The 13,708-nt window shown below is 35.6% G+C and overlaps 1 protein-coding gene across 1 annotated transcript in view; it reads left to right on the forward strand.

Annotated features, from left to right (window-relative positions):
- Window positions 1–270: 270 nt before the first annotated feature.
- The window catches only part of CTDP1 (CTD phosphatase subunit 1), a 91,431-nt gene continuing 77,993 nt past the window's right edge, over window positions 271–13,708 (forward strand). The window contains exons 1-5 of the mRNA XM_026843011.1: window positions 271–351; window positions 3,763–3,856; window positions 5,242–5,370; window positions 6,714–6,864; window positions 12,938–13,028. Of these exons, the coding sequence (XP_026698812.1) occupies window positions 311–351; window positions 3,763–3,856; window positions 5,242–5,370; window positions 6,714–6,864; window positions 12,938–13,028 (506 nt within the window). The 5' untranslated portion in view covers window positions 271–310. The remainder of the gene's footprint in view (window positions 352–3,762; window positions 3,857–5,241; window positions 5,371–6,713; window positions 6,865–12,937; window positions 13,029–13,708) is intronic.

A 13,708-nucleotide genomic window follows, 5' to 3' on the forward strand; every position in this document is an offset into this window, starting at 1 on the left:
AGCTTTGTTAATACATCGAACTTCTTTGCTAAACATTGCAACTGACAATACACACTTCGGTGACTTTTTAAAGGTGTGAAATTGAATAATTTGAATACTTTAAAAGTGTCTTTTTCCCTATGTTGGGGCAAAAGCATGTGTCTTAAGGGGCTGGCATTCAAATCCTAATGAGAAATTGTTCTCTCTCTGAACTCTTTCTGTCTGCAATCATTGATCTAAGTGTCTGAAATCAACCTGTAATAAATGGAATGCCTACATCTTTTTCAGGGGTGTCTTGGTGAGGCTGGAAGGATGCAGCCATCCTGTTGTTATGAAAGGATTGTGTGCAGAATGTGGCCAAGACTTGACTCAGTAAGTATTCTCAGCTCTCTTTTCCAGTTTCTTGCTTGTGATAAGGCATCCAAGCTCTTCTTTCTCTCATTTACTTCTTTGCTTCTCTGTTCTGAGCCTTGGTAGTCGTGCATCGTACCCATAAGGGTAACTGTGAAGTTGTAGATACTTGTAGGGAGAGAGAACAGTATTCATACTTCCTAACATAAGTAAGTCTCTACTCAGAGGGCTCCTATAAGGAAAGTTGAAAGAGAGTTTCCTCTAAGTTTCAGTGTAAAGCACTCTTTTACATTTGCTTAAAAAAAAAAAAAAATTAGATTGCCTCATGAAGTTGTTGCATAGAGTTGTGTGAATATATTCATTCTTGATGACATTATTAATACTGTAATCATTTAATATATTTCTTTACCCCCAAATTCCTACTTGTAGGCAGGAATTGGTGTTCCTTCTGGATAAAACCAACAAATGAAGAGGAAATAGGCAAAGTCTGTGCCACTGTTGTAGTGTCTTACTTTGTCTGCTATTACACAAGGCACTTCATCACCCTGAAATTTTCAAATATGTGCCCTCTTTCTCCTTCTGTGTCACTGTAGTCACAGATACATTGTTTAGAACTATATTTCCTTCTAGCCATTACAGGTGTTCATAACTAAGACTCTGGGTGAATAAGATGTCATGTGGGTACTTGAGTTACAGTTCACATTACAAATTTATGACTTAATAACTGTGCACACTCTCTATCTGTGGGGATAAATGTAGGATAACATAATACCTTAGGTAGAAAATGTAAAGAACACGCGTACAGACATAAATTCTTATCACTTTGTATCCTGCTTTGCTTTTTATATACTCATAACTGATGTTGAGAGTTATAAGGTGTGTCAACAGTGACTTAATAAACCTGAGAGTTTTATCTGTGCAGGTGTAAATAGCTGTGAGGTAATATCAGTCTCATTCACGTGACCTTGCTTCATTTGTACAGTGTCTGAATGGGAGCTAGCTTGTCTCCAGTGCTTTCAGTTTAAGGCTTCAGAACCGTTTTCCTTCTTTTTTTATGAAATATTCTGCCAATGGAACTAAAGGAATTTAAGCCTTAGGCCTAAAAGAAAGCAAATTCAAAATATGATTGTGTTTCTCTTTTGCTCTTTCTCATTGCTAATACGGTTGGTAAAGAGAATGGTTTTTATGCATATCAAATTACTAATTCAACAGCTGTTTTCTAAAATGGACTGTATAGTAGCCTATATTTTAGAAGTGAATGTTGCATGCTCATTTAATTTGAAAGGAATTTTCATTTTAATTCATACTAGTTATTAAATGTTACTTTGTGAACACTATGCCATAAATCAGTGCAAGTGGACCAAATATTGTAAAAGTTATGCAATATGTAGCCCAGTTAATGGTTGGATGTAACTTCTAATTAAAAGTTGATTGCTAATACTTTTTTACCAAATAACACTTGTTTACACAACAAACCTAACGAAAAGTTAGGATAACAGTGAACAGGGCTTTGTCCGTCATGAAGTTTGAATATGGTCACATCTAAATATGTGTTCAGTTTTGGGCCCCTCACTACAAAAAGGACATTGAGTTACTCAAGCGTGTCCAGAGAAGGGCAACAAAGCTGGTGAAGGCTCTGTAGCACAGGTGGTACGGGGAGCGGCTGAGGGAACTGGGAGTGTTTAGTCTGGAGAAGAGGAGGCTGAGGGAAGACCTCATTGCCCTCTACAGCTGCCTGAAAGGAAGCTGCAGAGAGCTGGGTTTGAGCTTCTTTAACCAAGTAGTAGGAATGGCCTGAAGTTGTGCCAGGGAAAGTTTAGACTAGATGTCAGGAAGCATTTCTTTCCAGAACGGGTTGTTAGGCATTGGAATGGGCTGCCCAGGGAGGTGGTGGAGTCCCCATCCCTGGAGGTGTTTAAGAGTAAAGTCGACATAGCGCTGAAGGATGTGGTGTAGTTGGGAACTGTCAGTGTTAGGTGAATGGTTGGACTAGATGGTCTTCAAGGTCCTTTCCAACCTAGATGATTCTGTGATTGCTATATTGCTCTTTCATTAAAAATCTAGATATATTCAGGGTATGCAGTGAATTCAGTTCTCTCACTACTTCTCCACTTCATATGTCTTCATTTTATACATCTGGAATAGTGTGTTAGGTCTGAGCCTACATCAGAAAGCAATTCAAAAGCATCAATGCTTTTCTCACTTGAAGAAAAGTGAGTACAGTCAGCTCACTGCTAACTTGTTGGGTGTTAGTGGTGCATCCTTTCTCTTAAACAGCTCTTAAGCTTATTCAACAGTCTGAAAACAGTTCATATTCTTTTAAAGGCTCATTTAAAATACTATTCAGTGTTCTGAATGCTGAAACAAAGGATGTAAGATGCTAAAATGTGCTTATAAACTTTAGACCAAATGAAATATCTGTCTTTTGTTCCTGGGTATCGGTGTTTCCTAAACACTATGGTATGGTAAAAGCATATCTGACTGATTGTGTCTGCCTCAACACAGTTCAGTAAAATTTTTTGCTTTAGGAGCTTGTTATGGAGTGAAAACTTGAAGTTTAATTCTGGCTGTAGATCTGATGCCAAATTTTGTCCTTGGTAGGACAGGTACTGGAGAGAATTAAAGATGTTAATGTGTCATCTAGGGCAAAATCTGTATGGTAGTATTTTTAATGTTGGTGAGCCATAAATAATGTCTTTAAAATTACTTATCAGAGTTCCCAACAGATTGATCAGTGTAATCTGGAAGCTAGTGATACTGAGTATGATAAGTATTCTGTATGATTTATCTGTATATATCATATGGGTATGTATACAAGTAAGACACGTATGAGATGTCTATAACATACATACATAAAATAAATACAGGCACACACATGTAGTACCTCATTCTGTTTGTGCCTAAGGGAAAAGCATGTGTGGGGATTTTTTGGATGCTTTTCTTGAAACAGCAGACACATGTAAGTCACTCCACTGTGTAAAGAGCAACTTTGCCTATCTTTTGCTTAAATTTGTTTCATAGCATGGCTTGGAGAAAAGTAGATCATTGCATGCTGAGTGATTGTGAAAAAGGGAAAGGATTAGTTTTAAATTTGAATGGTTTGGTTGTACTTAGTTTATAAGTGTTTTCTAATGCTAATCAGTACACAGATGTCTGTTTCATCCTAGTGTCATTTTTCATGAAATAATTATATGGAAGCATAACTAATTGCAGTGACTTTTTACAAGGTTTTTATGGTGAGCTTCTTTGACCTCTATGCATTTTGTTCAGTAACTTCCATTAACAAGAATTTGAAAGAGTGTATTAGTCAAAATAGCTCTTTTTAATCAGTTTTGTGGTAATGACTAGTGTGATATTACAGATTTTAGTGTGTTCAACTTCTCGCTAAACTATTACTCTCTCTTTTGATGCTGCTTTTCCCTATGTGATTAGGATACGAAGCAAGAATGGAAAGCAGAATGTGCCGTTATCCACAGCAACTGTGTCTATGGTTCACAGTGTCCCAGAACTGAAAGTTAGCTCTGAGGTAGGTACCATCATGCTTTCTTTATTCATATCTTTCACTGCAGCTTCACAATTGAAAAGCTTAATTATAGGAGCTTCTTCAGTGTTTTATATACTTCTTATAGAAAGTTTGGCTTCCTTTGAAGAGGAATTTGGTGTTGAACTTCAGTAGCCCAGGGTTTTTGTGTGTTTACCCAAATGCAGATTGATTGTTACCAGGTTTTATAGTGGTTTATTAAAGCTGTGCACTAAAAAGATGACACTTCTGGGACAGCAGCCCGAAACCCTACTGCTTTAATGTTTTTGTCTCTAAGAATGAGAGGTTTGTGGAAAGTTCAGTTTCAGAGACATCGGAAGCTTTGAATGCTAGCTTCACCACCTTGAAACTGGTCCGAGTAGATACAGTAAAGCTAGTTTGCTTGCAACTTACCTGTATATTAAGTTTATTTCATTATTTTTCAAATATTGCATTCAGCTGAGTTATCAAAATATGCTTGTTTGTTCATCTCTTGTTTTCTTTAGAGGAAAAAACATGCTTATTTTGAAGATAAGGATTCTATCTATTCCTAACCAGTTTGATCTTTTTTGACCTTTTTATGTTGCTGCTTGCCTTTTTTATTTTTTTGGTAACTCTTCAAAGAAAGAAACGTAAAGATATAAGCAGCTGGAAGCTGGAAACTCCATGATAGAGGAGTGTTTCAGAGGGCAGTTTGCACTTGACTTCTTTCTTCATAATGCTTTGCTTTTAAGTTTAGCTGTCTTGTGGGTAACTCTGTAGCTTGCTATTTTAAGTGGTTATAGTGAACACAGAGTTTAATGTGATACTTTGAAAGCTTGTAAATATGTGCAAGAGGAGTAAACTTCAACACAGATTTACTGGGGTATGAGCTCTTTGATATCAGTGCCTTCATAGAACTACATAATCAAACTGTTTGTCTTAAAGCATATATTCTTTAAGCTTGCGTTGACAATTACAATTGCTGTCATTAGCAGTTCAGTTTTATACTCAAGTCTAGTGTTGTCAGATGCCTTGTTTGTAATTGATATGAAATTGCTGAATGTAGCAGCCAAAGTTTTCCGACCTGTTGATGAACTTGTCCTTTGTGTACCTCAAAGCTACTGCTATTTCCAATTAAGACTCAGCCTTAAATTAAGTCAGTGGTTACTTTTTAAATTGGAAGTTATGTTGAGTATCTCAATTTTAAAAGTTACTACTGTCACAAAGATCTGAGAGTAGACTTTAGGAATATTATTTTTTTCTGTAACAATTTTCTGAATGTTATGTTGAAGCATCATTTCTTATACAGTTAGTTTGTAGCAGAACTTCTGAAGTTTACAATACAGAAAAGGCAACACACCTAATTTATTTCTCCTGAGCTAAGCCTAGTTGTGAATATTTTGTTACAGCAAGCTGAGCAGCTAGGAAGAGAAGATCAGCAGCGACTACATCGAAATCGAAAACTGGTGCTCATGGTAGATTTGGACCAGACGTTGATCCATACTACAGAACAGCACTGCCAACAAATGTCTAATAAGGTACAAATTTGGCGTTGACTTTCAAGCCAGAGTAACAACAGGAATATTCTAACAATTTTTAAATGATAGTTGTTTTAAGAAAGCATTCTGTGATTAGGCAAAATTGTAGTTGAAGTATAACAGAAAATGAGAAGCAAGTCTTCTGAAATATGTTACTTTTTTCTTTAAATTGACAGTTTTCTTTCTTCCACTTATGCTTTCCTGCACTTTTCCATTCCAGTCACTTTAAGCAAGAAGTTTCAGGTAGCTATTTTTAATCTCTGCTTTCCTTCCTCAACAATTCACAAGCCAAGTACTCAGTAATGAGACTTTTTTCCCTCCAAGTCTGAGGCAGATATAGCAAATTACTGTATGAAGTCCCTTTTTAGGTAATCCTTACTACCTCTGTCATTCCGTGAATATATCTAGTGGGGTTTTTTTCCTCTTCAGTTTTGTTTTTTGTGGGGGAGTTTGGCTGTTGCTGTTTAATTTCTTCATGAAACACTTGTCATTGAACTGATTGGGACTATTGGCTTGTAACATTTCTAATTTGGAAGCTTTAGAACAAGAAGCATGTTAGAGTGTGTCTACAGTGTCTTGTAGCAGAAAATGCAAATTCAATTTCCAGTGTCATGCAAACTGTGGTTGCTTAGTTCCTCTTTCTTTCCTCTTGCCATTCTTGCATGTCCAGTAGGTTCAGCATGTGTTCACACCTGCTAGCAAAAAATAAGCTGTAAATGTACTTTGCAACTGAGAAGAAAGGGTACAGTGAATACTCAGCTTAAAGATTAAAAAACCTTGTTTATTTGAAGGGTTATGTCTTCATCTGTATAAATGCATGGTTTGAAGAAAACCAATTTTTTTAAAAGATTTTGAGGTTTTTAACTGGGATTTTTATGTGCAAACTTTCTTCCTGGTTTGCTATCTGATTATATGTTTCCATAGATAAAATACTTCTTCATCTAACAATGTCTTTCTCTGAGCTCATTATGTACTGAAACTAATCTGAGTGAAGTTCACTGAGTAGTACTGATTGGAGTGAGCACATGAACTTTCTGAGAAATTTCTCAAGTTGCTTCTTTCACATTGGTTTGATGTAAGCAGAGATTTGAATGAAAGGTACCTTGATCATAAGCTTTTCAACAATGCAGCTTCCTGCATTTGAAAAACTTAGTGTTGGACTGCCTGGCACAGAGCAAAAATGTGCTTTGAATTTTGTTCATCCACATAATCTTTGTGACTGAAACTTGCTTTAGCCTAGTCAAAGTGAGTAAAGGTGGCAGAAGTGATGGAAAAAGGCACTTCTGGAATGTTGGCATTCTTGTTTGGTATTTTGATAATATAGAACGTGCTTTTTCTTCTAGGGAATATTTCATTTCCAGTTAGGTCGAGGTGAGCCTATGTTGCATACTCGTTTGCGTCCTCATTGTAAGGAATTCCTGGAAAAAATTGCCAAGCTCTATGAATTACATGTTTTTACTTTTGGCAGCAGATTGTATGCACATACAATTGCAGGTGAGTAGTATGTTACATTTAACAACATTTATGTAATCAGCCTTCATATATGTATAACTAGTCTTCTTTCTGTGGTGGTTATCAAATATTTGGTTTTGTTCACAAACACTTCCTAAGTAGTCCTGTAAGCAGAATTCTTGGCTCATTTACAAGGCAGTAGTGGCCTGTAATTTTAGAAATTTTTTTTTTCCCCATCAGGCGTGCTTTTTTGCGTCCTGGGTGGTTAGAGCGCCAGATTGTGGCATGACTACTAGTGCCTTCCTATTGAATTAAGTAAGAAATTGTGCTGATGGGCTCTAAAAATGATCTGCTTCATAACTTGTCTTTGAAATCTAAAGCAACAGTTCCATAAAATCAACAACATGAAATTATCTCCTCTTGTGGGGAACATATATACATACAGAGACACACACACTTACATCCCCCACCCCCCCCATAGTTTCCATTCACCAAAAGAAGTTTGGCTGCCATAAATCACTTTACAGCAGTTCTATTTGTGTCCTGGAGCTGAAATGCACTTCTTTGAGCAGAAACACAGATCTAGCAGTATTTTCACATATTCTTCTCAGGAAGTCAGAAATACTTTCTTGTAGTAACTGAAAACTTGGATTTAAATTATAGCAATAGTAGTCTATGGTGTGGCTGAAATGTTTTCTTTTTTCCAACAAGTATAAAAGAAAGAATGGGTCCATGTATTTAAACTGTAATTTAAACATGTCTTTCACCCCATCTTGAGTCGTCTTGACAGAATAGCATTTTCACTTCAGACTTTGTCTGTTGGACTAAGACAATATAATTAACAATGTTTTAGATTATGACTCTGCATGTCAAACTGTCCTTGCTGCTGTTCCATGTCTCCTAGCTTTTTAAAGTTCTTTCACATCTGCTTTTTTTGTGTCATATTTCCATGAGTGCCTTGAGCAACACTATCCCAATGATCACACTTCTTGGCAAGAAAGGAAGATTCCAAAATGGTTAGAGAGCTAACTATCCTAGTTAGTTTAGAACAGTTTAGAAAAAAATGTGTCACTGGAGAATTTTTACTTGCTTTACATAAACCACAGAAGATGCTCGTAATGATGAACATAAGACTTCTGTAATCAGAAAGTATTACCTATTCATGATCTTCAACTAATTGTCCTTGAAAGAAAGTTCAGGAGAGGCATGTCCATTTGCATCCAAGTGAATGTTTCTACATTACTCTTTATTGGCTGAGTTGTTTGAAGAATCTTCCTAAAGCTTTGTCAGTCTCGCTCTTGGATTATACGATGTGTGCTGCTAATGCATTAACAGTTCTGTATCCTACTGTCCTCCTCAGAGTGTGGTTATATCTTGTGTGGCAAAAGGGAAACGGTTTTTCCTACACTAGGTGGGTGGGCAGTCTTCCTCACTTGGATCTGTGGGCCAAAATCTGCATGTGACCAAAGGTCAGAAGATGTATTAGCAAATATGCTTCAGAGCTAGGGAGAAGAATGAATTGCAGAAGTAGTTAATTCATGATGTGCAAGTGCTTTCCCAATGATTGATCTTCTCTGTGTGTGATTTGGTCCTATGTTTGCTGATTTTAATCTCCGAGTTAAAATTTGGATTACCCTCCAGTCCCCATGCTGGCACAGACTGATACTTAAAATGTGATGAACCTCTTTGTGGGCATCATACTTGAGCTACTCCATCTGTTCCATAGGGGAAATAGCCACTAAATAAGTAAATTGGGGTATTGACTGCTTCTTGACATCCCCAGACTTCTGGATTTTTGAATTTCTGAATAGTCAATTGTCAGAGTAGACAATTCTGAAGTTGTCTAACTGCATTAAAAGCATTCAATCTACAAGTGGATTAATTGTACAGTGATGATGATAGTTTCAGCTGAAGTATGTTGGTATGAAGAAACAGTTGATACGAGAACTATATAGCTAATACATGTAGAGAACACTTGATGGCAGTATTGGTTAAATGATGTCTCGTAGAGAGCTGCCAGTTTGATATTTTGTTATCCATATGTTACATAAAGGAAGGACTTGTGATAAAATGCTGGGGATTTTTTCATAAGAAAAAGGTTACTTTTCTTAGGTCCTGCATATACATCCTATATTTCTTTGTGAATCTGAACTCTGAGCTGCTCCTTCCTGGAAGGCTTTTTTGTCATTTTGTAAACAGATGACATCTTGTCAGTCCTTTTCTCTCATTCCAGCTGACTCCCAACAGCTGTTAAGTGGGATTATCTGATATTTGTAAACATCATTTGTGTCTACTGAAGTAATTTATCCCAAACTCTTAGTTTGACACATGTACAAAGTGGTATCTTGTAGTACATTTATGAAGATGAGTTTAGGATTTTATAATCTAGAGCTTCCTCTAATATTTCTCTTCTACATAATTATTTTGACTAATTGCTACTCAGTTTTTTTCCCTACTATGCATAAGTGTATGTAATACTGAAGTCAGTTTAAATGCTGATTTTAAAAGTCAATTCCACTGTGAGTTTCAAATTCAGAGGCCATTAGACAACAATAATGCAGTGTGAAATCACTCAAGATTTATAGTAGAATTTAGAAAGCAGAACTAAGTTTAGGGCATTCATATGTATGGTTTGTTATAGCAAGTATCTTACAGTATGTATTTCAATAAATAATTGACAGAATATGTGCAAATAAGTAATCACCAGTGTCTGAAGGTCTCCAAAGCTATTGAAAGATTGGGTCAACAGCTCTTTCCAGGTTCTAAAGTACGACCTGAAGTAGAACTGGAGGAGACCTGATTCTTCACAAATTCAGTTTTAGATTTATTTTTAAAAGGACTTCTTCAGATTCACATTGGATCCTAATGTTACATCACTCCTACTAGGAATTGACATTTAACTCAATGTGTCTCTAAGATTTTAGACTTCTCAAAAGTTAGTTACTTTTGAACGTTGCATCTTGTGAGGATTTTTTAACTTTACAAATCTTATTTACAAGTTTGCTTTTCTAAGAGAGTTTATAGAAAGATCAGGTAACATAGCTTGATAAGACTGTATGTGCAAGGACCCAGTCTGAGATACTGGAAAACAAAAAACGGGGGGAGTAATCTCTGCTAGGGAAGTCTGCTGAATAGTCCCTTGTAATATGGCACTCAAAGGATAATGATAGTGTCTTCAGTTTGTTCAAGAAACCACTTAGATGTATACTTATCACATTGTCTAATTTATGAGAATGAGTGGAAGCTCAGATTTTATTTGAAACAGCAAGTCTTTGTTTATAATTATTTTGACTTCTACAGAAGGCTTTAAATTTTTTTAAACATGCTTACAAAATGAGAAAATCATCATTTATCCTTCTGCTGGTATGACTTGTGCAAACTGATATTACTCAATAAAAAAAAATCTGTTAAGAAAAAAATTCATTATCTATGCTAAGGCAGAAAACTGACCATAGTACTGTTTCATGACATTGTAGTAGAAAATGGATAGGAATAAATAAATAAATGAAGTTAAAAGTACATCTTGGGAACGCTTTTGCCACTTCTGTATACTCAGTGAGCTTATACATAGACCTTTTCATAGCTGAAGTCATAGAAACTTGAAACAAAATGCCCCCACAGAAAAGTGACATCATCTGAACCAGATGCTCTTTTGGTGGTCTGTATTGACTTAAAGAAAAAGCCTGAGTACTTTGGAAGGTATCATCAATTTGAAACCTGCAGCTTCGTTCTTAAGGATTAATCTGCAGAGAGTGTACTATTATAACGTTATAGATCTTTCACTATGTAGGTTGTGAAAAGATTTTTATTTTGAAGGTAGTAGAGTTTTTCATAAGGAGGGTTTCCCAGGTTTTTTTTGTTACTGAAAGCAATATAATAATGATTTTATTTTTTTTAATAAAGACGTTAAATCTCAGCTTTACTTAGTCTTATCTTGGAAAGTGTATCTGCATCTACTTACTTTTAATGTCAAGTTTTTACTTTTTCAGATTTATGTTCTATTTGCACTCATAAACCAATTAAAGTTAATGTTTTAACTAACAGTATGTGATCTAGCAACTAGCTGTCTTGCTTGCTCTTGCATGGAGTAGAATTGCTAAATAGGTTAGTGATTAGTAGCCAATATAGCATTTTCATTTAGAGACAGTATTAACATACTACTGAAGAAAACAAATTATGTATGACAAATGAAATGTTATTTGCTATTTACCTAAAATGTGAAAACGTCAGGATTATGTCTGTTATATTGCCTAGCCAATTGAATCAATATCCAAAAGAAGCCAAACAGACACAAAGAACTTCTTTAAAAGGCTAGTGCTGCTTTCCCTATTGCTATTCAAGTAGCTCAGCTTTGAAAGACCTGACCTTCTTAAGATGGGCTTTTATCTTTACTGGTACATCTCTAGTGAGCTGTATCCTCAGTGTATTTTTAGTGAATTATCAAGGGGGAAGAATATTAAAATTAAGAAGTCTTTACCAAAGCATTATTGCAAAGCTCCAGAACACTACCTTATCTTTAATCCTTGGCAGCAAGGGTTTCTGTGTTTGGGCTTTCTTAGTTCAACTACCCTCTTCTTACAGTTTTAGCTAGATGACACTGCATCTGAAGACCTCATCGTGGTTTTACCTTTTAGTCAGTGCACTCCTCTTCAATTTAGCGTGGAGTCCCTGTGTATTCAGATAAACAGTAGAAGAGAATTTGGTTAGGGAGAACAGGAACAGTTTATGTAGTTTGTCAAAATATCTGTGTGTATGGCAATAAATCTTTGTAGCTAATTCTCTCAATTCATTATGCCTAGGTACTGCAAGGGTCTCACTACAGGGGATGATTCTACGAGTTTGCAGCAATTCTTAAGCATAGTCGGGTGAGTTAAGGTTGAACCTCTGTCCTTAACTCGGAATTTTCTTGCTTTTATGGGTTTTAAGTTATTCCAATTACACATTAATATTAACTACATACAGGATCAACTTTTCAGAAGTAATGACTGAATTTTAAACTTTTTTTTTAATTTATACCATCTGTTTTTTCAAGACCCACCTTAACATACTCTTGGGAGCTGGACTTCTAAAAGGAGTTGAACATATGTTCTGTGCAAATCTCAAAGCTCCTTGAAAGAAAATTTAAAGTTGGTCCTTGGAGTGTGTAGTCATTTTGAACTCTGGTTTTGGCTATAAGATGGCCACCATTTAAAATAAAGTAAAACTTTAAAAAATTGTTCCCAGATGAGTATTGACTGCCTTGTATTATTCACAAGAATAATGAGAAGTTGATGTTAACTTCAACACAAATTCAGTAAAATGAAAAATATGGATTAGCATCTAAAATGCCAGTTTCTTTCTAAGCGATTACATGACTGATCCTCTCATGAAGAACTTTGTTATAGCAGGCTAGGTTCAGAAGCATGTGCATGTGTGTTTGTACACCTGAGTCACCATTTTCCTAAATAATGGCATTTTATCTTGCTTTAAGATAATCTAGCACTGCTTCTCCTGTTTTGCTTTGTCTTTTTTTTTTTTTTAAAGAGTGCAGTCAGAAAAGTTACTGCAGCTGGGCCTAAATACTTCTTTGAATCCCAGGATATATTCATTATATGTAAATGTATTAAAGTAGTTTTTAGAGGTACAACTTAAAACCTACAAATGCAAGAGCTCCGGCTGAAACTGCCCCTTAACTTGCCCGTTGTGCTTAAGTATTGCAGCACATTGCCGACTCTTGTGAGACTTCTCTGCAGTCCCTAGGCATAATGAGCTAAGGAGAGCATTTAGCTTTAAAGAACCACCTGTAGAAAGATAAATGTAAGTTGCAAAATCATGTATATCTATCCCCTGCTGTATCTCTTTCAGCCTAATTTATTTGGCTGTCATAAATATACTTAATTTCAGTTTTGTTGCTATGTTGACAGAAAATGAGATGGGATTTTTAAAATGGATTCCACTGTATCAGTTACAAATACCTGATCCACTGTGCTTACCCTTTCCTCCATATAATAATACCTCTTACCTTAAAATTGTCTGATAAACTGCTGTTGCACAGATTAAAATAGCTGAATTATATAGAACATAAACAAGGAACAAACATTTTGAACATTAACTTTTTAATTTCTTCTTTCAAAAGGATTTTTGGACCCTGAAAAGAAACTATTTTCCCATCGGATATTGTCAAGGGATGAATGTATTGATCCATTTTCTAAAACTGGGAATCTTAGGTATGTATATGGATCTTATGCATTAAACAAAACAGGACAACAAAGACACAGAATATACTAAATAAAAATTACTCCCTTTGTACTTAACATGTTTATAGTCCTTCTTGAATATTGGCACTGTCTGAGATGTGAGGCTTTGCAGCATTTCATCTACTTTGTGTTCTGGGTACTAGAACAGTAATAAAGTGAAGCAACGGCATCATGTTTTCACTTACACTTCCTATTCTTTTAATAACCCTATTTCCACTTTATGGCTTGTGAACTTGTATAATCTTGTATGTTGTGTGTTTCTTAATTAGACCAAAATCCTCAGTTTGAGGTTAATTCACATTTGAGTATCTGCTATTCTAGCTTTCAGACGCGCTATACGTTTAGCAGCTTCTGTTCTCTAGTGTTTCTTAAAATTATCTTATTTAGAGCCATGTATTCATATTCTAGTCTAAATTGAGGTTCCAATCTTTTTCAGAATATAAAGCCAAGTATTTTTTCTGAAAGACAGATATGTTTAGTATTTCATAAAGCTAGACTAAAAATTATTGCCCCCTTCCCATCTAACCATAGCAAATGAGAAGCTTTTTTCTTCTCTTGCTGTTTTCATATGCATGTATATATCTTAAGTACTATACCTCCTCCTCCTAGGTGATGCAAGTATTAGTACTTTTTGCTTCCTTTGTTTTGGA

The sequence above is a fragment of the Athene cunicularia genome (assembly GCF_003259725.1).
Source record: "Athene cunicularia isolate RWA chromosome 2 unlocalized genomic scaffold, athCun1 chr2_part1, whole genome shotgun sequence".
Classification (NCBI taxonomy): Eukaryota; Metazoa; Chordata; class Aves; order Strigiformes; family Strigidae; genus Athene; species Athene cunicularia.